Here is a 27,662-nt window from a genome sequence, read left to right as displayed (position 1 = left end):
AACAGGATCTTATGGTGTTATTTTTGTCCACTCACAAGGGTAGCATTCCTGAGTGCTGGTGTAAGACTACTATAGTTTTTTTTTTTTAAAAGATCAACCTGAATTGAACCCCTCATCGTATAGGCCTATCTCACTTATCAACTGTGACACTAAAATCGCCTCCAAAATGTTAGCCACTCAATTGGGAAAAGCTAAAAGCTATCACCCCTTTAGTGTCAATCCATTAACATTGGTTTGTCCCGGGTAGGGTTACAACGGACCATGTGAGATGCGTTATTGCACTTCTGAACTGGGCGCAGGCAACAGAGTCCCCAGTCGGGGTGATCGTGTTGGATGCTTAAAAAGCGTTCGACAGGGTCTCCTGGCGGTTTTTATGGAATGTCCTGCAGTGGAGAGGATTCTCCACGGAATTTATTTAAGCCATCAAGACATTATATGTTTCACCAGAAGCTGCTATTAGTATATCTGGGCAGGAGTCAAGGTTGTTCAGTATCACTAGAGGGACCAGGCAGGGGTGTCCATGTTCCCCCTTATTGTTTGCGATATATATTGACTGATTTCTTAACAAAGTAAATATAGACATTAATATTAAGCCAGTTAGAGTCCACAAAATGGAATATAGCACATTGGCATATGCTGATGACATTGTGATTCTTGTTCCCCTTGCCCTTCCAGCAGTAAGATCTCTGGCGGAACAGTTTGGTACCTTTTCAGGTTATAAATTAAATGTGGGGAAAACCCAGATTCTTCATTCACAGACTCAATTGACAGCAGGTTTGCCAATTGTTGCCGAAGCCACGTATCTGGGAATTAAAATAACACCATAAGTAGACCAAATTCATGATTTAAATATCAAACCATTGCTAGATAGTGTGAATAGTAAATTGGAGAGATTAGACCATTCGCATCTTTCTCTTCATGGGCGATGCAATGTTTTAAAAATGTTGATTCTTCCTAAATTTTTATATTTGTTCTGGACTATCCCTTTAGAATTTTCTTTTTTTTTTTTAGCAAAGCTAGAAAGGACCTGCTCCAGATTTCTCTGGGTCTATCGAAGACCGAGAAGGACGCTCAAATGGGTGAATCTCCAGAGAGATCGGAGAGGCTGGGCTATACCATATTTTTTGTTTTATTATTGGAAATGTATGTTACAGCATAAAGGGATTCTTTTAGTTGGGGCTAAGGATTTAATCCTGCCAGCTAGCGCACCAACCATTTATGAACTTGGTTTAGGGGATGAAGCAAAAAGCTGCTGGTAAGGATAATAGAACCTAGCTACTATACAAAAACGAAATTCAAAGTGCTTAAACCAGCTTTTCTGTCTGGAAACAAATTCAGCGCAAGTTGAAGATTTAAAATATAACCATTTCTACTCAATTATCCACTTCTGGTATTCTGCCTGCAATTTTTCAAGATCATATTACTTTTAGGTGGGGGACGAAGGGAGTTTTATGTTTGGGGTACTTAATTGAGGGAGGCCAACTTGCTTCATTCATGAACCTTCAGGAAAAGTATGGTTTATCTAAACAAGACTTTTTAAAATGTTCGCAGATTCGTAGCTTCATAGAGAAAGGTATACATGGTTCAGAATCAAGGTTTGACAAGATTACTTTGGTAGAAATAATAGGTAAAAGGGCTCCGATAGGACTGATTTATCAGCAGTTACTGACGGCTCTCCCTGAGGATATTTGTACATGGAATACAAAGTGGGAAAATAAGCTAGGGAAATCGGGAATAGACATAGGGGAGTAGCTGCATTTGGCTGATAGATTTTTAATAACTATAACTGGAAGACTAAGGAGCCAGCATTCATGTCGATTTCTGACTTGTAGTACACACCTGGGAAAATTGCTAAATGGTGTGGCGTGAGAGGTGGGAATTGCAACAGGTGTGGTCTGACAGCTGCAAATTCTGTTCACATGTTTCTTTCTTGTCATAAATTAGACTTCTTTTTTCGGGAAGTGGGAAAATTCCTGACTATGATTTTAGAGCTCCCGATAACTATGACTGCTGATCTTGTAATTTTGGGTGGAGGATTAGATTTAGAAAGAGGTACAAGGCCAAAGTCGGTATCTGCAATTTTGTTTATTGCAATGGCTTTGGTCCGATTATGTGTTGCTTCTGAATGGATAAGCCCAGACCCTCAGACATTTATTAACTGGCGCTCAAGGCTTTAGGCTATTTATAAACTAGAAGCTTCAAAATATAAAGTAAGAGGGCGTAGGAAAAGGGCCTTGGGCTCTCAAATATGGACCACAGTTACAAACTGGCTACAGGAAGGGTAGTAGGATCTTTTCTTTCCTATTTTTAAGTTTTTAATACACCCTTTCTCTTGGTTCTATTGCTATCTCAGAGAAAATTGTAGTCTATTATTACTGGACACTATGTATTTAAACCGACTGCATCCTTTGTTTTCTGTACTTTGTATTTTCTTCTGTATGATGTACATGCCATGACCTGATTTATAGTTCAAACCTTTGGTTAAAATTGGGATAAAATCAATAAAAAAATTGAAATATAAGAAAAAGAGAATGGGTTACCACCAGTTTACTACTGATGTCAAAGTATTGTTGTTTGCGACCGGTATTTGGTCGCGCAAAACAGTAATACATACCATACTGATTCGATATTTGGAAGGGATGCCCTAAACACACCCCTTCCAAATACCGAATCATAAATGGAAGATGTGATTCAGTAACAAGTTCCCGAACCACATTTAGCATTTTGTACATTTGAAAAAGCATTTTTTCGGTTCTGTGAATTGGGCCATTTACAACTTGAAAAATGCTTTGTACATCTGGCCCTAAGTTACTGAATTCCATCTATAGCTCATAACGACCTAAAGGGCTATTAACACGTTTTTGTTGCTGACAAACTAAAATAGCTATTAACCTGTAGTCTGATAGGGCTGCTTGGGAAACTTTAAAATGTTTGATAGAGGATGTTGCTCCGCCACTTGCCAAATGCAAATTAATGAAAAAAATACGAATCAGTACAAGTGGAATAACATTTTTGCCAACTTGATCGGACCTCCAGGACTGTATTAGCAGTCCTATCTTGGTCAATGGCATTTTATGAAGCTGATTTTTCAATTAACAATGACATATGCTTGGGTGAATCAGAGACAACAAAAACAAGAAAAGTATAATTCTGATCACTATTTGGCAAAAGATTATTTCAGATAGAAACAGTCACACCAGTTGTCTTGGCAGATGCTCCTATCAGATAAGCAACAGGTCCCTCAATATTAGCATCCAAAAAGCACTTGTTTCTTTTTTAGCGATAACATAAGATATAAACTCTCACATATTCATTTGAAAGACCCTTTTTAAACTTAATGAAGTTTCCATCCTTTGTTATTTGTTGTCTTATTGAAAATATAAATGCATTATGTGTTTGTCCATAAAGCAATTACATTTTGACATAAAATAATCAAAGTGATAAATACTAAACTCATAATTCTTTGTCACACTTACTTTCCATTTTCGCACATAAACCCGGGAACAATGTAGTCCATATTATCCAATGTGTATTGCAATTAATCTTAAAATCCACATTAACAATGGATCCCACAGTGTACTTTTCAATAATTGCTTCCCCTAATGCACACATTGTATAATATAAATCTCCTATGACTTTCAGTACCCTCTTATCAATATTTTCGAATGTAAATTTGCTCTTTTATATGATAGATCAGTATTACAGAGCTAAAAGTAATGGTCTAGAGTTATGATCGAACGTCACCAAATTGTTCAGGATGCACATGTGCTTGATTAACTAGAAACAGTGTTTTTCAGGTCTGGCTTACAGACAGCTTAAGCTGTTTCGTCAGCCACGTGTTTAAAAAAAATATATAATGACAATGCATACAAATATGCATACACAGAGCGACTTTTTTTGAGTTTTCTTCATCTTCTAATCCATTAAAGTGTCTCATTTTTCTACTGCCCACCACAGCATACAGCAAAGGGAAAAGGGTCAAACCGCTTAAGCCACTGACTCAACTTATTGTGAGTGACTGCACTTTGCTCATCATAAAAACTGCTTGTGCACATACATACACACATCTAAAAAATAGTCCACTTCAGTTCCACGGCTAGGTAGCCAATATCAATTTCCAATGTATCATTTATTTTATTTTTTTGTGATGCTTCATTATCCAATTACTACTTTTTGCAAATATATGCACTTAAAAACTTTATATGGCTATTTTTTTTATTTAGACTTTTAATGCCTATTGCATATGTTTGTGAAAAAAAATTCAAAGGCTTACCAAAGTCAGACTGATTGGCTTTTTCGATGCTTGTTAATAAATTATGATGTTCGTCACTTTGAACCAGCAGTGGTTGACCACAGTGGGAATGTCACTGTAAATGCGCCTACAATATATATATATATTTTTTTTTTTTATGAATTTGAGAGATTATATATATATCCAAACTGCCAGACTCGGTAAACAACGAAGAACGCCGTGTCCTTGCCGCTTAGGACGGCGGTCCGTGGAAAAGGGGGCGAGCCTTAAAACCAATCCAGAAGTGCTGATACGATCCAAAGTGTTCCAATGGAAAAAAAACAGCCACCACGGACTCCCAAATGCTTGCAAAAGCAGTATTTTACTAAGCAAAAAGTACCGGCAACTCGATGCGTTTCGGGCCCTAGTCCCTTGGTCACGAGTGCCGTTAGTGCAATCTCATTCGTTTAAATACCAAACCATGTGATTTCTCAATACATAAATAGTGAAAACAGACTGTAACTTTAAACTCCCGATAGTGCCTGCTTAATCAGAAATACATTGCAGCGAAAATTCTACAAGCTTACCTTCATTTTGGCAAAATAAATTAATCGTCTTTATAATGCATTAAACCCCATCATAGAAATAATTGCGCATGTGAAAAAAGACTCGCAATGTATTCCATTATAATTTTATGGCAAAATTCAAAAAGACATTTCTCTTAATTTCACTATCACAGAGACCTTGATTGTTTCTGTGGGTAAATGAAAATTATACCCATAAAAAACTAAATTCAGATTGAATCTTGAATAATTTCTTTAGAACCTAGTCACAGTCATGGACATTTTGTTAAAAAGTGTGTGGCAACAGGAGTGTCGGACTAATAAAGTTTTACAGTTCAAAATGCCCACTGGGGCAATGATATTGTTTGAACAAGAACGGAATTTAGTTTTGTATGGATATCATTTTCCTTTACCCACAGAAACAATCAACGTCTCTGTGATAATGAAATTAAGAGAAATGTCTTTTTGAATTTTGCCGTAAAATTATAATAGAATACATTGCACTGGCCGAGATTGAACATAGAGTAATTTTGCTCCCCTTACGTTTATAGCCAACAATGTAGAAACCATTAATGTGAACAGTTTATTTTGCACTTTGCATTTACTCTAGTTTTAAACTGTACACAGTATTAGGTATTTTACCTCTTTTTATCCTCATGTATTATTGCACTTTAAAAGCAGTTGTGACATTTGCCGGGATTGGCATTTTCACAGTGACCTGTTTATTGTTTTTTTACCTTTGACTATTTGCACTATGTATTTAGTTTTGCTATTTGCGTGTTGTATTTTTTTACATAAGAATGTTTACTGCATCATGTATTGAATGCCAAAGTCTGTTTTCTATTTTTATTTGCACAGTGATCAATCTATAGATCATCTATGGCTGATTGTGCACTCAGCTCACTTTAAAAACGTCATATTCACTGAGATACATCATGTGATCAGGTTCCCTAGTGGAGCGAAACGCGTCATGGAGGACACTTGTCCATCAATTCATATGCTGAAAATAAAGATTGCACTGCTTACACACTAAGGATTTGTGGGAGTCCGTCATTCCTTTGGGAGAATCTTCAAGAGGTCCGTGCCTGTGTGGTTCCGGTGTGCAAACCGGCGGTCAGGAAGTGTTCGCAGATAAATATATCGCAAGGTTTCTCACTCCACACCTCAAGTACGGCTCAGAATGAAGAGGCAGCACACCAGCACACAATAATTTATTGTGCACTCAAAATCCAAGGACGATGCGTTTCGGCGTTTGCCTTTGACAAAGGCAAATGCCGAAACGCGTCGCCCTTGCGTTTCTACGTTTACCTTTGACAAAGGCAAACGCCGAAACGCGTGGTCCTTGGATTTTGAGTGCACAATAAATTATTGTGCCTTCTCCTGGTGTGCTGCCTTGTCACTCGGAGCCGTACTTGAGGTGTGGAGTGAGAAACCATGTGATTCTTGGTGGTTGCTGTTACCACGGGTGGCGCCAACGCTGAAAGAAAGGGAACTTCCGAAGCAGTAAACTTGGTGAACACATTTATATATATATAAATAAATGTATGGTCTAGCTACTCTGAAAGTGCAGGAAAATCAGCCACCAAGTAGTAGATCCCTTGAGCTGGAAGGCCAGACTTTGTTTTCCTAACATACGATGGGTCTTGACTGGGTAAAAAAAAAACTGTTGCAAATACCTTAAAGTACATAATCTTTAAATGCTAAACTTTGCACTGATGTCATAATGTAAACAAACTTTTGTAAATGTGTTATTGTGAGAGATGCCCAGAGCATCCTGTTCCAGGGTGGCAGAATCACTTTGAAAATGTACTTATCATCCATTGCTGTTATATGCAAAGCTTTAGATTTCCGCATATCAAGTTAAAAATGGATCATTGTTGCAAGTAAGAATTTTTCTTCTATCTGAACACTGCCTACAAATACAATACAAATAAAGATTTTTCAAACTGTCCAAGTATGTATCTTAAAATAGGTCTAATTTGGGTCCTTATGTAGAAGAAAGTGGTAACTGAAAATCCTCGATTTCTGAATTAACATAAATCCAATGAAGAATCCACAATTAGATTTTCTTCTATAATAAGCAAAGAATGGTGTAGGAAATCCCACTTTGAGTTCTACTCTTAGCATTTAAAATACAACTTTAAATCAGGCCCCTGGTGTTTATTCTAGTATGGCCCAATTTGAAAAGAAAGCCAATCTTCGAATTCACAAAGAATTCTATGAGTAGTCCTGTTTAATGCAGGTTCCCAGTACTGGTTTGATAATATTTAGAGATTTAGAATTGTAGTAGGTGCACATTTCTGATTGGGAAAATGCAATGCCTACATGTACTGACACCGGCTAACATTTTCCTTAGTTACTCCAAGAGGAAATCATTTCCCTACACCTCCACCAATTTTGGGGCGGTTCCTCCATTTTCCAACCCTGAAAATTTATTTACTCCAGTCATACAGAGGAGTGAATCTTGGACTGTTTTCTAGGAGGGAAACAGCAACTGTTTTTTGAATCCCCCAAAATGTGTCAGTTGTTGAGGATTCACCATTGTTTGGAAACGCCAATACTCAGGAATGCCCAAAAGTGTTCAAGTTCATGTTTTGTGAATATCAAAATTGACTTTGTGCATAATTATTCTGCTGTTCGCACACCTAGTAGTCTCTTAGGCAGCCAGTGTTTGCAAACCAGGCCCATATAGAGTGTCAATGCCAGAAGAGGCACTTTGGCTGTGGAAAAAGTACAATGTGGCAAAGCTTTACGTGGCAGTGACATGTTTGCAGGAACGAATCTATTATACCCTAATCATGATGCACAGGTTTTTTAATCTAATCTGAGCTCAAGCAGGCTATGGATAGCTACACAGTTTCACCAGCCCTTTGGTATAAAAAAACCGACAGATTATTATTATTTTTTTTAAGACGCATAGCTACAATATTTTCTCTTGGTAAGAAATTAAATGCGCATCTGTGCAAATCATGTTTGATCTAGAAAGCCACTAGGGTTCTACAGATGCTTTTGTGTGAATATGTGTCTCCTGCCATATGTTTCACACCTGAATCCCCCATCATGGCTTATTTTAAGGAAACCAAGAAAGACACGCATCTTAAGCGACAGCAGCGGATTCATCTTACTTTCCCATCGTGGTTAGGGCAGGAGAGGGGCTTCCCTGCAGCAACAGCTGTCACCGTCTCCAAGATGGACGACTCCTCGGAGCTGTTGTCTGGACTGCGCTGCAGTACATCCATCAGGTTGGTGATAAAGAAGTTGCTCTGCAGCGCAGAAACCCCTCTCTCTGGCAGGATGGAGGTCCGGCGGCACACGGGGCACGAGAGAGTTAAGCTGTGTGCTGGAATGTAGTTTTGCAAGCACCTGTTGGAGGGAAATGCAAACAAGCCATCAGATAGGAAGCACAATAGCCCATTCTAAATGTGCTAATCTCGTACGAGCTCTGTAATGCACGACTCTAAAAACCTAAAGACATTTCTCGCTATAATTCAAACACTGTTATTTTTCTGTAAACGCCCACTTTGCAACTAACTCTAATATGAACACATGCAGGTTTATGAATTAATTAGCTGGTTTATAGCTGAAGCTACGAAACAATTTTTTTAATGCACTGTTTAGACGGATTCTTTAATTCACTTAAATATGATTTCCATCAGGCACACGACGTCTGTTTCAAAGGGAAACAAGCATTTACAATGCAACGGTCTCGCCTTTGCCTAAGTTAGAGCTATTGGCATTGTAAATGACAACATATTTATTTACAATGCCAATAGCTTAATCTCTCCCAAATGCGAGACCTATTGCATTTGCACCCACACACACACACACACACAGAGCCACACACACACAGAGGCACACACATAGAGCCACACACACAGCCACACACACAGTGCCACATACACAGTGCCACACACACACACACACACACACACACAGAGCCACTCAGACACACACAGCCACACACACAGCCACACACACACACACAGCCTCACACACACACAGCCACACACACACACAGCCACACACACACTGCGGCCCCTCCAGGAGTAAGGGACATGCATCACGCGGCCTACAGGCACTGTCCGCCCCACGATAATTGACGCAAGCAACCCTCGGCTGTGGGGCCCATAGTGCTCACTCAAATGTGCCTGGTGAATGCCCACAGTGGGATCCGCACGAGCACCGCGCGACTGCTAGGATCCATAACAAACACATTGTGGCTGGTGCCAGCAGGAGGTTCGCCGCAACACACGCCATACATGCAGCCTCCTCACGGTCAACCCACCCTTATCACAGACAATGAAGGGCAGAAACTGCGAGGCCAGGACCGAACTCCCCCTGCCAGCCCGCGTCCCGCAACTTGTCTACGGAGTGAAACACACCCTACCCGTTACCTGGAAACGTGCTTTCTTTCCTGTGGGGGCAGAGCCATCCGGGGTCCCTGGAAATGCCCAACGATTTTCGTGCAATAAACCTTGCACCATTAACCCCCCAGCACAGCGAGGCACGTCCGCGAGGAGCGGGGGGCACGAACCGGCCCAAGGGAGGGGGCGGGGCTCCCAAAAGCCCCAAGGTAGCGGCGGCTCGGGCGGGGGAGAACCCCGGAGCTGCACCAGGAGTGGGGACAAGGCACACCATGTCCACCACCCGGTCCCCCGTGTGTAGCATAGGCACACCGGGCACCCAACATGGCCGGCGAACGCCTGGTCAGCGAACTCAAAATTACGCCAACCGACCCAGCGCTAACGGGCCCCGGATCCTGCCCACCCAGCACAGCTAGCCGGTTCGGCCGGCCACGCCAGGTAAGAGCCCTACTCCCGCCCCTCCCCCGGGTACCCATGACCGGGGACCATCTCCCATACCCTAACCCCGAGTCGGGCGGGGGGTGGGTCATGCGAAATGCCAGCTGGACCCCGGGAGAATCCAGGGGGGAAGGATTGCGCGGTACCTGCTACGCCCGCCAGAGAGGAGGACGTGCTCCCTGGAATCCCCCCGGTAAACGCTCCATCAGCCGCAAGCTTGCAAACCGTACCTCAGCCCCTGGGTGGGGGGGTACAAGCGCAAATATGTTGCCGCGTCCCGGGCACCGCGCCCCCATGCTCTTATCGCCCACCGGCCGCCGGTCAAAAGAGTGCCATGAGCCATAGCTGCACTCTACCACGCAGACTCATTCAGCGACCGCAATCCTAGGATAGTGGGGGACACTTCACTATTGCGTGCAATCCAGGACCTAAACCACAGCTACAGTGATCATGCCCACGTTACTGGCCGCCCCCTTTGTACTCGCCACAGGACATCCACGATAGCGCTCCCATGTGGACATTATGCCTGCTTAGTTGTTGGAGGGCTGGGCTAAGGGTGCAAAGAAAACTGTGGGTGAAAGACGCGCGAGGTGATGGCCGGAGCTTCGCAAGATGGCGGCACCCGATATGCAAAGATGACGCATTATTTTTAATTACAAGACCCCCTCTTTCTTTTAACACTATCGGGACAGGCTACAGCACAAAAGATAATATTCCTAGCTTTGCAATCTTTTGAGACCACTTTCTTTACCGGTGCTCGTATACTGATGTTGAACTCTTCCATGGCCGATGGTGTATTTTGAAAATAAGTTTATGCCTCAGATTATCTCTACAGCTGCATATTTACAGCATGGGGCACAGTGCGCCGAGAAAACTGTGGGTGAAAGAGACACGTGCGGCGATGGCCGGAGGCAGTGTGTCTTCCTGCAGTGAAAACACTAACCTTGAAAGTGTTTCCGAAGGAGACAGCGAGACGGGCAGCAGGAGTCTGTAAGGGCCGTCCTTTTCAGACTGGGGGGGCGTGGTTTTCTTTCTCCCCTCTTCTCCATTGGCTGAAATGTAAACAACGGGCGTGTTTTTGACTTGTTGTTTACCATTCCAGCCAATGGAGAAGAGGACCCCCAATCCGAAAAAGACGGGGCTTAGAGCGAGAGAATGATGTAACTGAGAACTCTTCTCCAATGGCTGGCCGCCAGCCATTGGAGAAGAGGGGCGGTGTTTACCCTCGCTACTCAGAGTCATTAAATCTCGCCAGCAAGACTGCACATGTGTGCAGCCTACGCTAGCCGAGACCTAAAAAAGGCTTCTTCTTGGAAACGTTTTGTGGAAGACACTTTGTTACTGTTCTTTTTATGAATAACAATGCCAATGAATTAATCACAAAGTACATTAACTATTGGCCAAGGTTACATTTACACTAAGTATTGGCTGAGGTTACGTTTTATTAAAATTACAGTCCATTGGATCACTTAGTTACTGTTTCCCTGAAAATAAGGCCCAAAATTCTTACTCAATGCTGTTAATATTTTGATTTGCTTGAACTTCAATTATTAGTTCCACTTCAACTGACAGCATATAGGTAGGAGATGTTAAATTATGGTTACTACTTTTTTAACGTGCCTGTATACTTTGATGGGTTTTGTGGCACTGACAAAAAGGGGCACATTATTAGAGTCACCTAAGCTACGAAGCAAGTAAATTGTAAAAGTATTTATATAGCGCTTATGACCCTGACCAGTGCTTAATTTCAGCCGGTGGTTTCCAGTGCTCAGCACTGGCACTTAATCATCAACATCAACGCCTTTCATGAGCACCCGTGCCGAGACTCGAACCTGGGGGATCATTACGATGCGCCACCGTAACAGTATACGGGACCGCCTGCCAGGGGTGCGGCGGTCCCGCAGTGCAAATTAGGATGCAACTGCCACCCTGGCGGTCGCATCCTGCATATAATGCACTGTGGAGGTTAGTGCTGTCAGCAGCACCCGCCGCAATGCACAATATGTATGTTGTGCATTTGCATGCACAACGTGGCAGGCACCGTGCGGTGCCTGCCATCTTGTGTATGCAAATGGAGGGTACCCCCAAGTGCACCACCAACCCCCCAACCCCTGGGGTCCCGCAACGGACCCCCAAAAGTAAACTCCGCCTGACTTTCCATGGCGGAGTCTCTGCCATGGATAACCCTGCACCACTGGGCATCCTAATATGGATGGAGGTGTCTTGCAGACACCGCCACCATATTGTAGCCCTTTTCCGCCCGTTCGCATATCTGACCACCAGAAAACCGGCGGACGGTCTTTCCGTCCGCCGGGGTCCCCTCCGCCATCGTAATATGGCGGGAGAAATGGTAGGCGGGCGGTGGAAAATGGCAGGCGTATCGCCACCGCCATATGGGCGGTGCCGATCCACCCACCATACTAATGATCCCCCTGGTTCCTAGCTCCAAAGTCAGCCGCTTTGGCCATTACGCCACATCCTCTCCCCACTTTCATGGTTAGTAGTTGGTTCTGTTTTATGCTGAGGTGAAAAGGGCTGGTGCAAGCTGCCTCCTGACAAATTAACCACTGCCCCTGACGCGTCATTGGATTGCTTTTGTGCAAGAGTAACGTGCTGCTCCAGAACTAAAGATTAGTAATTACTTGGTTAGTTGAAATTTTGTTTTGTTTTTCTCCTGTGTGTTTGTTGTGTTAGGATTGTGGTCTTGATTTCATGTGTGTTTTGGACATTTGGGGTAGGTATAGAATGATAGAAGTGGATTTGAAAAAGGGAAGTACTGAGCTGTTTTGCAAGTAATAGTCATGTGTGCTTGTTAGTTGGGTGGCATTATCTAACAAGCATTAGCAAAGCCAATAGGTCTCAGCAATCCGATAACTATAGGTTTTCTCAATATCAATATCTATAGGTGTTGTCAAAGCGTTGTCAAGGCTAATGGCACATCAGTGCCAGGTGACGCCAACCTTCCTTGCAGCATCACCAGCATAGCGTGTAACGTGCCCTTGCCCCTCCAGGGGCGGGAGCACTGAAAGCAGCGCAGCAGAAACGCATCGACACAGAGAAGTGATATCTACACAGCAGTTCTGACCTTACAAACGACATCATGTAATAACAATGTAATAACAATGTTATTTACATTAGTTGTGGCATAATGTAATTGTAGTCTACCTCCATGCATGGAACAATGTATATGTTACTTCTGAATATGTTTGTTTCCACTATATATTTCTTGTTACCTTATGAGAAAGAGATGATTAAAAGGCATATAAAGGAAATGTATGTTGGTAAATATAACGTAGTCGTAGTTTCCATGCAAAGGTCAGCCTTTAAATTGATGGATGTGACAATTGAAAATCAAGAGCACAGGCGTGATAAAATAATACGTCAAGGGGAGATGTAAATATAAACTTGCAATTCTGTGTATTTCTTAGAGGCTTTATGCGAGTGCAAATCCTCTTGGGGAAGTTAAACAAATTTTGTAAAGACCACGGCCTTGAAGTAAACGATTCTAAATTAAAATGCATGATGTTCACACATAGCAAGAAAGCTAAAGGGAAGGAGGCTGTAAGTGAAGCCAAATTGGGTAGGGTGACAGAATTTGATTATCTAGGGGTGAGGTTGTCAGACTCCACTAGTTAGTCAGCTCAGATTGAAAAAAGCTCTCTGTCCCTCAATCACAAATATGAGCCTATCGTCAGATTTGCAAATAAAGCCTCTTTCTATTGTATTTCACTGTCACTGAAAAATATAGGACCCAGTCGTGAAGTGCTGCTCTTTATGGTTCTGATCTGTGGGGATATTGCAATCTTGATGTGTTAGATAAAGGTGAATATTACTTCCTAAGATCCCTACTGAAGTTACTAAAAGGTAGACCACTACTTCCCTTAAGGTTTGACCTAAATGGTAGGTACATTTCAGACACAGCCTATCTTAAGCCTATTTTATTTTAGGCTAGGATATGAACATCCAAGCAACTTGTGCCAAACAGAGAGTGTCTTACCGAAATCTTAGCCCACCACCTGGCCATTAGGATCTCGTGGATAGCTCATGTTAAACTATGACTGGCTAATCTAGGATTGGCTTAATTTTGGCTCCAATCAACAATAAAGACTAGCAGACCAGGCGGTCTAATTAAAGACCACTAGTGGAATGCTAACACACCAAGCACTTTAATTGGGTTTATGCTCCTTTTAAGTGCTCGTAAGTGATTGTTATGCTTTTGTACATGAAGAGCTGCTAGATAATAGGGTTTTGTCGAATGGCCCGATTATGTTCCTTGGTAGTTGGAAATAGAATTTTATTTTAATGAATTGAAATGTTTATACGTTGCCATGTTTTTAAACCTATGTTGCTATATGTACTTTTATAACGAAAGTCAAATGGAGATGATAATGACAAGTGCATATCTTAAACCTGAAATGTGAAACCGATGTAAAACCTTTTTTCAGAGAGTTTTTGAAAGTAAACCAGAATTAAAAGTAATGTTGCACTGGCAAACCACTGCGTTTATTTGCACCCTAAATTGCTAGTGAAACATTTTTAATTCTGTTTGCACCCAAAACACACACCTACATCATGCTTCTATTACTGTTATGGAAAGAGTTTATTTAAGTATGTATTTACAAAAACAAATCATGTGATTGAAAACCTATGTTTTGCAATAAAATCAGATGTGGATGTACTTAGCTTATTAAAAGCACTGTTGCACCGGCAAATCAAAATAAAGGCAGTATGTTGAAAGTATTTAAACATGATTTGCCAGTGCAGCATTACATTTAATTATGAATGCGTGTGAATTTCTTTTACAACATGCGCTTAAACAAAGGCTTTGCATTGCTTGATTTTGTTTGTAACCACGCACTCAAATAAAGTCTTCAAATTGAAGGGATAGAAGTGTGAATTAGCCAAGTGTTTTGAAAGTCAATTACAGGCACACCAATCAGGTGTAAAATAGCTAAACAGGTGCCCTAGGAAAACAGTGTCTTGCATTTGACCTGGTGTTTGAATTCACAGCGAATGTGACGTAATAAGAACAAGATTCACAGGCCTGTTTACAGAGGAGCGTGGAGCAAAGAATGTAAATATGAGAGTTTGTGTTAAGTGCTCCTTAACAAAGAAAAAAGTGGTTCCTGAAACAGATCCTAAAATGAAAGCAGTGGAGGGATAGTGTAAGTTATCAATGCTCTCGGGAAGGGTTAAACACAGGAAGAGGCATGACAAATGCATGCCATGGACAAATTGGGAGAAGGAATATGAGAGCGATGATGGAGACAGCAAATGGGAAGCCTATGGGTGGGCTGAAAACCACAAAGTACATACATGTCTTCTAGAGACAGCTCATACACTGTCTAGCTGAGACCTAAAAAGGAGGGGTGAAAGATTGAGAAAGATGTTTGGGAGTTCATATTAGTAAGAAAGTTTTGGATGAGTCAGAGGAAAAAGGGATGGGAAGGACAGACTTTCCTAATAGAAAGATGTGAATAATTTATGTATACATATACATATATATTGCGTAGTGGGGGTCGTCACTAGATAGTTATATATGGGTCTGTTTTTCCATAGAAAGCATTGTTTGGTTTGTTAATAACTTTGGCCCTGTTTGAATAATCTTCACGAAACTTTCCAAAATGAAAGTTCATCCACCGCAGTTCTTTCCTGGAACGTTTTGGGTGATTTGTGAAGTGGGGGCTGAGAAAAAAGAGGGGGGGGCAAAAACAAAGTCCCCATGCATTTTCTATAAAATTCTTTAAGATGGGCTACAGCAAAAACTGCTGAACAGAATTACGCCAAATTCGGCGGGAAGCTAGATCTTGGTCCGCAAATTGTGCTCTTTGTAATTTGGTGTAAATCCACTCAGTAGCTTTTGAGAAATTTTGGGTTACATATTTTTTTATAATTAGGTAGTTGGGTCCCCAAAAGTCTCAAGAGATTATTGTGGAAACACCATTTTAAAAATGGAACATTCTGATTTACCCAGGGAGCTTCTTTTCCCTTGGGCAATGTCACTTCAGACCTCACTGTGATTAAGCACTTTGATTGACTGCCAGCAACATGAGAACAATGTTGCTGGAAGCCATTACAGGATTCGGGGACTTAGTCCCCTGTCCTGAAATTTAAAAAGAAATAGTATAAGGGGCAGGGCAGGGATACCCTTACTACCTAGGACCCATGTGGATGACTCAGAAAGACGCCCCCTTGGGCCAAAATAGAAAAACATTGCAAAAAATACTGCGACCCTGTGAGACTCTTGCAGGATTGAAAAAAATAAATGGCAGCTGAGATGCATTTATTAATTAAAAGCCCCAGGGAGCGCTCTCCCGGGGCTGTATCAATAAAGTGGAGGGGGGCTGCGTGGTCCCCCTCCCCAGCCTCCAGAGACCTCAGAGAGCCCACCCCTGGAACAGAAAATGTTGTATCTGAGGGGGGGGGGACACACACCCCTCCTCCCTGTGCTATCAGAGACCCCCGGAGTCTACTCCCAGGGTCCAAAATATTGATTAGAGGGAGGGTGCATGTGCAGCCACCCTCCCAGAGCCATGACATGCCCCGGGGAGCCTACCTCGGGCTGAGATTTTGTAAAATGAGGAGAGGGGGCTGTGTGAGCCCCTAAAGGCCCCGGGGCAAAAAGTGTTCAAAATGGGGAGGGGGCCATGCAGGTTTCCCTACGAAACCTCTAAAGGCCCGGGCCCTTCACCCCTTTAAGGGATGATGGCCACGCAGTCCCCCTCTCTGAGCCATTAATGGCCCCGGGGAACCCATCTGCGTGGGGCCTGCTCGGATGCTATGTTCCAGCAAGCCTGCGCCCAGCACATAACGGTTTCCCTGCCTGCAGCGGGCATAATTATGTAAAAGTAAGAGATAATGAATTTTCAGGAACACTGGCATCAAGGAATTCCAAGGAGTGGGTGCATGCACTGAGAACAAACAACCACCCAGTCTCTGTCTGTAAAAAAATGGAACCAAAAGGTCTTAATGCCTAGATAAAAAGGTCCTACTGGGGATATAATTATGGGGCTGCCATAGAGTCTTAGAAATTACACTAGCTCTATATGTAGCCAATGCAGAGACCGAATAATGGGCTACCCTGGCAGAGGTTATGAGCAGCTACAGTAACTCTTGCTGACTCATTTGGTTGAACTGGAGTTGTTTCAGTGGTTTTAAGGCTCACTAAGTACTACAAGTTACTACAGTCTAACTGTGGTCCTCCTACACTCATGTGTGAGAAAGGGCAGAATGGTCTTGAGTCATTTAATGTACAATAAGCAGGCCAGCATCACTGCAGTGATCTATATTGCTATGTAAGATTGCCTACTACCAACTGGATACATGCTATAGGCAGAGCAGAATAATGTTTCTTTCCTATGTTTATTTTGGTACCTAGCCATGCCTCTGTGTTTACCCATGCTCTTACATCCAGCCTGGCCACCCAGAGCAAGGCTTAAAACAGAAAGACTGCCTTTGCCCTGTGCGATTACAAAGAATTTAAAAGCACATGTAAAGCCCTGTGACGGGCGTGGGGCTGAAATTCTGGCACACTAATTTTTTTAAATAAATAGCAAACTGCCGCACAGGGGGGGTTTCCACCCCAGAAAACTTTTAGAAAAGAGAAAACAGTGCACTGCTCACAGAGATTAAACAAAAAACAGAAAACACTGTAGGCTTTCCTCCCCTTACTAAGAAGAACTACCTAGAAACTTGTGTGATATCTCAAAATCTGGTGATTCATATTCCAGGTTAAATGACTTTGCACATATCTGTGGCACAGTATAGAGTATATGGCAGGTCATGCTCACTGGATAGCCTTCCATAAAATTGCAGTGGGATAGCCACCTCCACAAGTCAGTGATGGAGGCTATCCAGCAGTATGGCACTTTATACATGTGGTGATTGAATTTCATCATATATGATAGGATATGAGAAATTGAAGAATGTGATAACTGAGGGGCCGATTACAATGGCTGGCGTATCGCCACCGCTGGGCCAGCGGAGAGGACCGCCGGCCCGGCGGTGGCGATCCGCCCATCATCAACCTGAAAATTCCCACCGCCAAATTAGGATGGCGGTGGGAATGTGAAATTTACTACGGCGGACGGAAAGACCGTCCGCCGTAGTCCCGAAGGCGGTCCTTTTCCGCCCACCTTGCGGTACCCGGTACAATAGGGGCATTTTTGCGGTACCGTGCAGGCACCGCCATGGGCATTACGATGCCTGTCTTTTTTGGCGGAGATCCCGTGCAAAAAAAACAGGCGGAGAATGCCTTTGGGAGCCCGTTGCAGGCCCCCGGGGGAATGTGGGGGGCTGCACATGAGAGGTACCTATGGTACCCCCTGCATTTGCATGAACAAGGTGGCAGGCACCACACGGTGCCTGTCATGTAAATTTATATACACATGTAGTTTTACATTGCGGCGGGTGCTGCTTGCAGCACAGCCCACCACAATGTAAAAATACGGGATGCGCTGGCCACTGTGACGGGCGCATAGTAATTTGTATAGCGGGGCCGCCGCACCTATTGTGGGCGGTCCCTTTTGCCAGTGCGCCGTCCGCCAACGTAATTGACCCCTGAATTCCTTCTCCTCCAAATTGTGTTTGTGTTGTTATGCAACTTGCTGAATATGTTAAGAGCACTGGACAAAGACAGTAGTCTATGGAATCTGCTTTGCCCATGACGCTTTGCCCATGTCCTAATCATGGTTGTGGCTCATTTTATCACACACACAAATTGGAACTGTAACAAACATGGGTTCTGATTTGCTAAGGCCTTTCACGGTAGCAAAGCCTTTGATTAAAAAAATCACAAGGTTTATGACTACAAAAGAGCTTTTTGCTAATTATGAAACTCCTATTGCAAGTCGGGAATGCCTTTCTGACTTGCAAAAAGGGTTTGCCACTCATCCAGAATCATAATGAGGAAGGGAATGAAAGGGACTCGATGATTTGCATTTTGCAGTTGCAAACCATTGATTAGATGCCAACACCCCCAATTGGTGCAGTATCTGATTTGCAAAAACAATGCTGTCACCGGGGAACTGTTTCACCTTCGGGCCTCTGTTGCAAGGTGGAAGTACTATGTGATATGGCTGGTGGGCCTTGTCATGTAATACTAACACAATACACTAGAGTGAATTTTGGGTTCAATCTTAGCAGGCACAGAGCAGTCACGGGTACTCAGATGAACATGTGTCAAGCCTATCACAGTACCAACATTGACAATAAGTGACACCACTCAAAAGAAATCCTGACACCAATTTATAAAAATAGATTTTATTTTTATATAAATATAGACACCAAAATGAACTTGATACTTTGCATATAACCGGAGCAATAGAATTTCAAAACATTAAACAATAAACGCTGTTGAAGCTGTCAAACGTTTACTATTTAAGTAAATGCGAGAAAACAGTTAGCACTGGGCTATTGCAGGGTTTTCAAAAAAACGCTCCTACGGTTAAGGTTCTGCAGGTCCCTAGACCAAGACTCAACAGCTCAACAGTTCTTACTTGGTAACCTTGCCCAAGAAGCCCGAGGGCAGAGGTTACCTCTGGGTCTGTTCTTGGGCAGTGCGATCGGTGCCACCGCACTGGGTGCTGACTTGGGTGGGGGCGTCATTTTTACAAGTATATTAGCATTTTAAAAGCACCTGCTGCTGCGTTGCTGGCCTTCAGCAATTTTCAGGCATCAATTAAAATGTCAACATATCTCTCAGGATTAATCGTCTACCTGGAAAGAGACCGGAGTTTTCTCTAGTGGAAGTTTTGACTCATCCTAAGGTAGCGCAGAGGGTTAAAATGCCTGCTGCTAAGAACGTGTACTATGCAGATAACAAAGTGCCCATAATGTAAATAGGTCAGTAGGTTACTGCTTCTGTAAGAGAGCTCCTTTTGTAACTTGTCGTTTAAGATTCAGTATCCTAAATCCTAATATAAGTGCCTCTAGGATAGAATTCATCTCATTACTTTGGATCCTAGTTGTGCAACCCGATACAAATATTCAACCACGGGTTTTGGTAGACAGGCAGGCACTTCATTCCACCTACTCCGCCTGTCCCTTGGTTTCATAGTCCTATGGACTGGTCGCACATTTGCTTCATGCACTAATTTTGCACTGTATATAATTGCAATTTATTTTGATCACTGAATTTTTTTCATTGTTTTTGGTGTGTCATGCTTACTTGTTTTGCTTGATTCATTGTTGTAAGTAGTGTACATTTGTAAACTTGTATATTTGTAGATATTGTACACATGAGTCCACTGCCGTAATAGTTTTTTGTTCGTGCTTGTGTGTTTGAAACTTTGATAACTTCAGTCATAAAGAAAATAATTTCATTTTGGGATTCAAACCCTGCGGTCACGTGGTACATATTGACTGCGTGGCTGGAAATTGTTCTGGTAATTTTCCTGTCCAGCCACCTTGTTCTGTTTTCCCCTTCAGCAATTTTCAGGCATCAATTAAAATGTCAACATATCTCTCAGGATTAATCGTCTACCTGGAAAGAGACCGGAGGTTTCTCTAGTGGAAGTTTTGACTCATCCTAAGGTAGCGCGGAGGGTTAAAATGCCTGCTGCTAAGAACGTGTACTATGCAGATAACAAAGTGCCCATAATGTAAATAGGTCAGTAGGTTACTGCTTCTGTAAGAGAGCTCCTTTTGTAACTTGTCGTTTATGATTCAGTATCCTAAATCCTAATATAGAACATAGAGCTATTAACTGTCATCAAAAAGCTACATGCAAACTGCAAGGTATACGCTAGAGCTATATGTTTTTTCCCCATTCTTTCATTATCTTAATCTTGCGAAAAGGGTTCATTAGGGTAGAAAACAATTCTTGTTCACCTTCAAAAGAAACTTTATTTCGATTGATTTTACAATCATAAAAGTACATTATAGAAAAATATTTGCAACAAATTTATAAAACTTTTCATATGTACAATATTGACTAATACGTAAGCAAAACATTAAATTGGTCTTTAAAAAGGAATCGTCTATACAATAAATCCCTGATTGACAGTTGAATATAAGTTATGCGTATAAGAATTTACAATGCAGAAACCGCTAATTGAGATCGGATTTTCAGACATGCCTTTAAGTAGCAAGCTATACATTTGGCAACAAATTGTGTGTCTAAAAACTGTAATGCCAAGAGAGCAGGTCTGCATCTTCTCAGTCCTGTTTGTCGGAGAAGTGGGACCAACCAGCGTTTACGCGGGGTCTCGTAGAAACTACAGAATAAAATTACGTGCAAAGTAGACTGAGGAGTACAATTATCACAGGGACATCTAGTTAATTCACGTGTCCAGTCTAAAGGCTCGGGGAACGAGACAAGACGATAAAAAGAATCAAAACGAAATCTTGTTAAAACATATCTATCATAATTTGACAAATAAAAGGACAGATACGGTTGAATGCCAGGGGAGGATTGAATCGCCATTAATTGGGTATTTGATTGTTTACCGATTTCTGAGCACATGCGAAGATCTCTTAAATGGGTGACACATAGATTCTTCAAAGTCTTTCTGGGTATATCCATTAGTAAGGGAGGGTTAGTGAAAAAAGCTGGACAATTCAAATCATTCAGAAAGTTAAACACAAAGTAACCAAGGGATCTTTTTCCAGTGGGTCAGTGACAGGCAATCGGTTATTAGCAACCGGGTAAGATGGCATTGGTCTTTGGTCCATATACGGTGCCAGAGGAGGATCGGTTGGTATCTAATGGTGTCAGTTAGATAATCCAAACCGAGCTCGATATGACTACCGTAATTAGGAGCACTTCGAGGGAGGGCTAATACATATTTCAAGAAATCATTTTCGGTTACTTGGAGCTCTCCGGCAGGAGCATAGCCCCATACGCCCGCTCCATAAGTAGCCACACTCAAACATTTGGCTTGGTAGATTTTAAGTAACTCAGCGGGAGCGGGCTTGCCCAACTTCCTGGAAAAAGAGGTCAGCGCTGCTGTTGTGCGCTGGAACTGCATTTTCTTACTGATGATGGCAGGTTTCCAGGAGATCTGATTGTCGATGAGGATCCCCAAGTAAGGGTATTTCCTAGCGTTTTCTAATCTGGTATTGTCAATATAGAGAGGTTTGCGTTTCTGAGCTTTCTTGCCAATATACATAACAAAAGTCTTGGATTTGTTTACTTTTAAACCAAGAGAAAGCATATATTGACAATACTTGTCCAGTTGGAGTTGGAGCTGATTTAGGGTTCTCGCTAGAATGACGGAATCATCAGCATATAGTAGTGCTGGGATTGGCCGGGTGTTTATGCAGGGGAGATCCTTGTTGCCTACCAGCATCGCTTGCTCCAGACCATTTGTATAGATATTAAATAAAAATGGAGCGAGGACGCACCCCTGTCTAACGCCTTTTGCAATGCTGAATGGATCCGATAGCTCTCCATTAATGCCGTACCTCACACATGCTTTAGCATCCGTGTAGAGCTCTCGAAGGAATTTCAGAAGTGGAGGGTCTACTCCCAGGTTGCTCAGAATCTCCCACAACTTAGAGTGGATTACGCAGTCAAATGCGGAACTTAGGTCCACATAGACCAGGTAAAGGTTTCCGCCTTTGGCCCTAGCATATTTACCCATTAGTAGTGTCAAATTAAGGGCCTGTTCTACAGTGCCCAATCCCTCTTGAAACCCAAACTGGAGGTCGGTTATGATCTTCTTCTCTTTGGCCCAATCCTGGAGACGCTCCAGGATTAGCCTCCCGGCGACCTTACCCAGAGAGTCCAAGAGGGAGATGGGTCTGTAGCAGGCTGGGTTATCGCGTTCTCCCTTTTTAAAAATGGGTAAAAGCACAGATGAAGACCAAGAGTCAATTAGGCCGGCCTGTGAAGCTGCAGACATAACTTGCGTGACAATTGGGGACCATAAGTCTAGGTTACTCACAAAGATGTCGAGTGGAACTCCATCAGGACCAGGAGCATTCCCGGTCTTCGAGGAAGTCAGTGCAGCAATGACCTCCGCGAGGTCGAAGTGGAGGTCAATAGGATAGATATTATCCGTGGTAAGGACCTCCTCCTCGATTTGGGAGGCCAAGGTTGCAGAGGAGGAACCCCCAAAGATCTGTGAGTAGTGAGCCACCCATTTTTCAGCTGGTACGGCCACGTCTAGGTGTCGAACAGCTGTGGCGTCCGCTAGAAAGGGGGACTGGACTGTTCGCCAAAATAGCGAGCTATCCTTACTCCTTGTGCTCTCATGCAGTTGGGCCCAGAGATTGTTTTTTATTTCCCGTTTACGGGTTTTTTGGGCCAGTTTATAATTCCTTCTTAATGAGGCTATTAAGGCCGCGTCCCTATCTTGACTATGAAGTGCTCTTTTTAGCGCACTAAGGGCTTTGCGGCAATGGGTATCGAACCACCCCCGGGAGTCTTTGTCGTGTGCCTTATGTTGGCGAGTGAGCTCCTGCTGGACAGCTTTTAGGATATTAACAAAACTAGAGAGGATCATATGGGGAGATGTGGTCTCCTGTAAACAGATGTTTACTAGGGGAAGGGTTTTTTGGATAATCTTTTTGGTAACCTCATTGGGGTTGATCTTTGACCATTTTACTGTGTAGCCATTGATTTTGTCCATCGCCAGAGATTGCTAGGTTAAAAGACTGGACTTGCTGTGGTTTGGTGAAACTGAATTAAGTATAATGGTAATACTGTTGGAGTAGTGATCGCTTGAGGGATCAGTACCAGTTATGAAGTATTTTAAACGATTCTTTAGGGTTTGCGAACACAGAATGTAGTCAATGGTGGTGGAGAGACCTCTACCATGAAAGGTCGGCTTGAACTCGACAGGGGGACACACTGTTTCGTTCGCAAACTCAAGTTCTAATGAAAAAAGACAGTCGTTCAAGGTAGTCCCAATGCTGGAGTGGATAAAATGGGTGATAGGGGAATCATGTTCATCTTGGAGCCCACAGATACCTTTTTTATAGTTGCTACACAAATAAACATTAAAATCCCCTCCCCACACGACGTAACATTGTAACTGCGGATTCTTAGCTTTCTGTTCATGCAGATATAAAGTGATTTCTGACAATCACTTTGCACACTCAGCGGGGGAGGAATTATTATACATGTTAATAAAATAATAGATGGAACTTTTGTCAGAGGCTAGTTTTAGGATTTGAACAGTTGGGGACACTAAGGGTACCTCTGTGGTCGTAAACGAAATTTTATTAGAGAGATAAATAGCTAAGCCACCCTTGGGTCTTCCATGGATGGACGGACTGGCGGGGATGTGGAAAGTTTTGTAACCCTGAATGTGAATAGGGTCAATAGCCCAGGTTTCCTGGAGGCAGACTATTATGTGCTTATTAATCACATCAATCCATGACTGAAGGTGTATCTTAGATCTAAGGCCCGCTACATTCTAGTAAATGACTGGAAGATCCCAGGTTGATGGTAGGGTGGGATTAGAGTTCTGTGTATAAGCAAGAGATGGTGGTTCACGGGACTGGGTGTTTGGGAGAAGGGTGGAAGAAGAGAGTTGTAATTCACATGAGGTTGAGGTGTTATGTTGTTGCCTCATATGTGGCTCTTCAGGGAGGGATGGGTGATCGTGGCTAGGATCTTGATCCAGAGGGGTTGTCAGGTAGTAGGGTAATTCCGCCAGAGGGGTAAAAGGCTCGATATGAGAGCCAGAAGGGGATGACGGGATTGCTTCTGCCAACAGAGTTCCTCTGGGGATATAAATAGGTTGAATTTGGGTGTTGTTTCTAACTTTGGCATTGGTGAAGGGGACTGATGGTCAGTCAACCATATCCAGACATTCATATCTGTTGGTTAGAGGTGGGCCTCTCCAATTAGTAAAGTGACCCGGGGCTGGATTACTGAATCCATAGCCTGCCCAGTGGCCTCGGTCTCTGTTCCCGTCCCAATTCCCCACTCTTGTCCAGCTCCAAGGGGGACCGACATTGTGTCGTGGGGCCGGGGGGTAGAAATATGACAGACCATGGGTGGCTATCCCTTCAGTAGATGTGTGGTCTCCCCAGGAGCAGATATGCTCAACTGTATTAGGGTCGGCGAAGTTCACTATGACGCAATCACCCTGAATGTTTTTGGGCTCAGTACCTAGCCAGGGGACTCTAAGCACAGTGGTGACTCTGTTGTCCAAAAAAGTTGGTAAAGGTCTGTTGTTGGACAGCCAGTATATTACTTTGTTTTTTAACGACCAGACCGGTTCATCCTGGTTGGGAGAAAGTTCCGGGACACCAGTCATAATTACTACGTTGGGGGATGCCTCAGGCGGAAGATGGATAGGATGGCCCCTCCTCTTTCTATTTCTCGGGATGGTGTTAAATCCAACAGAGTGTTTTGGGAGGGTGGGGGCCGGGGTAGGAAGAGCGGGAGGAGGTTTTGGTTGGGTGGACGTCTGTGTCTTGGAGTTGGTTGAGGGTTGGATCGGTAAGGGATTAGGTGGTTTAGGGGGTGCTTGGATCTTGGTTGTAGTTGATAGTGGCTGTTTTTGTATGGGTTTCTGTGGGGCCTTTTGGTTCGTATTAGAGGAATTTGGTGCGGTCGAGCCTGACTTAGATGTTTTTGCATTCTGATTAAGGGGCCTCCCTTGAGCTGAATAGGAATCTTTGGTGGTAGCTTTACTTGAGTTCAGGGCTAAAGACAGTTGGGTTAGTTGGGATTCAACCTGATGGAGTGACTTTTCTATAGGTTTTAGATAGGACCTAATTAGATCATCAATTTTGCTAAGCAATAAGCTGTCATTGCTACAGGTGTTAGTAGTTAGATTACCATCATTAACCATACCACCTTCGCTGTCGTAGCTACTAGCGCTGCTAGAGCTAATGTTTAGGTTATCTGTGGTAAAGTTTGTTGCGTGTGCAAGCGAGGAGGAGGGTAAATGGTAGGGAGTTAGAACAAGGTTGATGGACTGTATGGGGGGGTGGGAGGTGGGATGGGTTGTGAGGATAGTTGTGGGGGGAGAGTTAGCAGAGTGGTGAGGTTTATTAGTTTTCCTCTTCTTTTTTTGGGGGATTGCACCCTCGCGTGAACCCCTATCTGCGGATGAAGAGGGAGCAACACCAGTTTGGCTTGCGAAAATGGCTGGAGATTTTTCTAGTGACTGCAACAGATGTGATTCAGAGAGATCTAGGGATGCGGACAGATCCACTGTACAGGGGACTGTATGAATCTCCGCATGCTCTATCAGTGGAGGGGGTAACTCTGCAGGACAATGGGGAGTTTTTGCAGTAGCCAATAAGCCCATAGAAGAGCGTCTGGCAATAGCAAGGTCCTGTGAAACTCTCCGTTCCAACAAGGTGATACCCTGCTCAATGGCCTCGTTGGCTTTGGTTATAAATTGGTCTATCGGTCCGATAACTTGAGCAGCAGCCTGGGCCTGTTTTTTGACAGTATTCCTAGTGGTTCTGGGGGACATAATGCAGTGTACTTCGTTACGAGGAGAACAATATTGGGGGTACTGACTGCAAACTAGAATCAGCTTGTTTAGAAATACATACAGTGACAGCGGTGATGAAGGGGGAGGAAGCAGGTCTTGAACGGGCTTAAACGGGCCCGCCCTTGGCCCGGGCTTCGCCCCGCGCTTTGTCCCGCGCGCGTCCCGCTTTGCGGGAAGGACTGGTCGATTTATAGTGTTTCATGCAGGGGGGCGTGGCCGCCGGGGGAAGAGGCACCAGCTGACAGGAGTGAAGGCTGCTGGTCCTCGCAGTCCCCCGGTGAAGGCAGCAAGTAGTTCGTGGTCAAGCGCACGCTGGGAGCGTGCAGGCAGTCCGCCGATTGCGGAAAAGCTCCCACCAGTGGCGCGACCTCCAAGGTGAGCTTTAACAGATGATTATCCCTCCGTAGGCAACGGGAATCCTCCTTCCAGCAAGATGGCGAGTGTCAGAACAAGTGAGCGGCACCCGCGCAGCGGGCGTCGCGAAAGGTAAATAGCGGCCGGTGGGGGGCGTGGCCGCCGGGGGAAGAGGCACCAGCTGACAGGAGTGAAGGCTGCTGGTCCTCGCAGTCCCCCGGTGAAGGCAGCAAGTAGTTCGTGGTCAAGCGCACGCTGGGAGCGTGCAGGCAGTCCGCCGATTGCGGAACAGCTCCCACCAGCGGCGCGACCTCCAAGGTGAGCTTTAACAGATGATTATCCCTCCGTAGGCAACGGGAATCCTCCTTCCAGCAAGATGGCGAGTGTCAGAACAATTCTTGTTATTAAGAGAACCCCTAACTATGATGTTACGTTTTAAATTCTGAATTTGTGCTTTTCCAGAATAAGGACTCTTAATCTTTACTGCCTACGAGTATTAATGACATGTCACTCCTACACCTTGCAGTCTTGTCTGATGTAACATTTCCTATACACTGATTTACACACATATGTGTGTGATGTAAAGTGTTCCGACACCTTACACTGATATGAGCGGTGCTATAAAACTAAATTAATCTGAGAGACAGTGGTTATGGAGGCTTGAGGGGCACTGTTAAAGGGTGCTAGTGAGGGAATCCGTGGCAGAGGTGGTCATTGGGTTGGGCGCCTACAGACATTGTTGCACAGGGTTCCACCAGTGTTAAAACTGGCCCTGGGTTAACTGGCTATCATTGGTGCTAACGGGATCCACTGGAGCTGTAAAAAAGGCAGCACTTGACAAAACACACTTGGCAATCGAGTTACATTTTACCCTCTGTGTAAAGGCCATTGAGGTCCCTGGACCAGGGTTCAACAACTGGAATTCTTCTACCTTGCTCGGCAGCTCCAGGTGCAGAGGTAGCTGGCAGCTGTCAATCACCGGGGCAGGTCACACCAAAGACGCTTTGCCACACACTCAAGGACACCACATTCAGGTTGCAGGAACACAGCAGCGGGGTAGTTGCTGATGTCGCTGTGAGGCGCTTTCAGGCTCTAGATGTCGATTACGAGGTCGATTTCCCAACTGGCTATCACCAAGCCTAGGCTGCAGCAAATGTAGTCCTCGGCTACTTCAGCGGCTGGAGGTCTTCAGAAGTGGACTAACAGCTCTAAACTTGGTGTGAGCTTAGCTACTACTCTGGGCTTGCAGGACACTACTTCTCTTTGGGCTCACTCTCAACAGCCGCAATTCTTGTGACGCAGCTTG

At 43.8% G+C, this 27,662-nt stretch overlaps 1 protein-coding gene across 2 annotated transcripts in view; it reads right to left on the bottom strand.

The window, feature by feature from the left end:
• LOC147669865 (tripartite motif-containing protein 2) overlaps positions 1 to 27,662 on the bottom strand; it is a 286,411-nt gene that overhangs the window by 135,368 nt on the left and 123,381 nt on the right. For both annotated transcript variants that reach the window (XM_086948191.1, XM_086948190.1), the window contains exon 3: positions 7,920 to 8,157. In XM_086948191.1, coding sequence (XP_086804317.1) covers positions 7,920 to 8,157 — 238 coding nt within the window. The remainder of the gene's footprint in view (positions 1 to 7,919; positions 8,158 to 27,662) is intronic.

The sequence above is a fragment of the Lissotriton vulgaris genome, unplaced genomic scaffold (genome assembly GCF_964263255.1).
Source record: "Lissotriton vulgaris unplaced genomic scaffold, aLisVul1.2 SCAFFOLD_431, whole genome shotgun sequence".
NCBI lineage: Eukaryota > Metazoa > Chordata > Amphibia > Caudata > Salamandridae > Lissotriton > Lissotriton vulgaris.
This window is presented reverse-complemented; position numbering and strand designations above follow the sequence as displayed.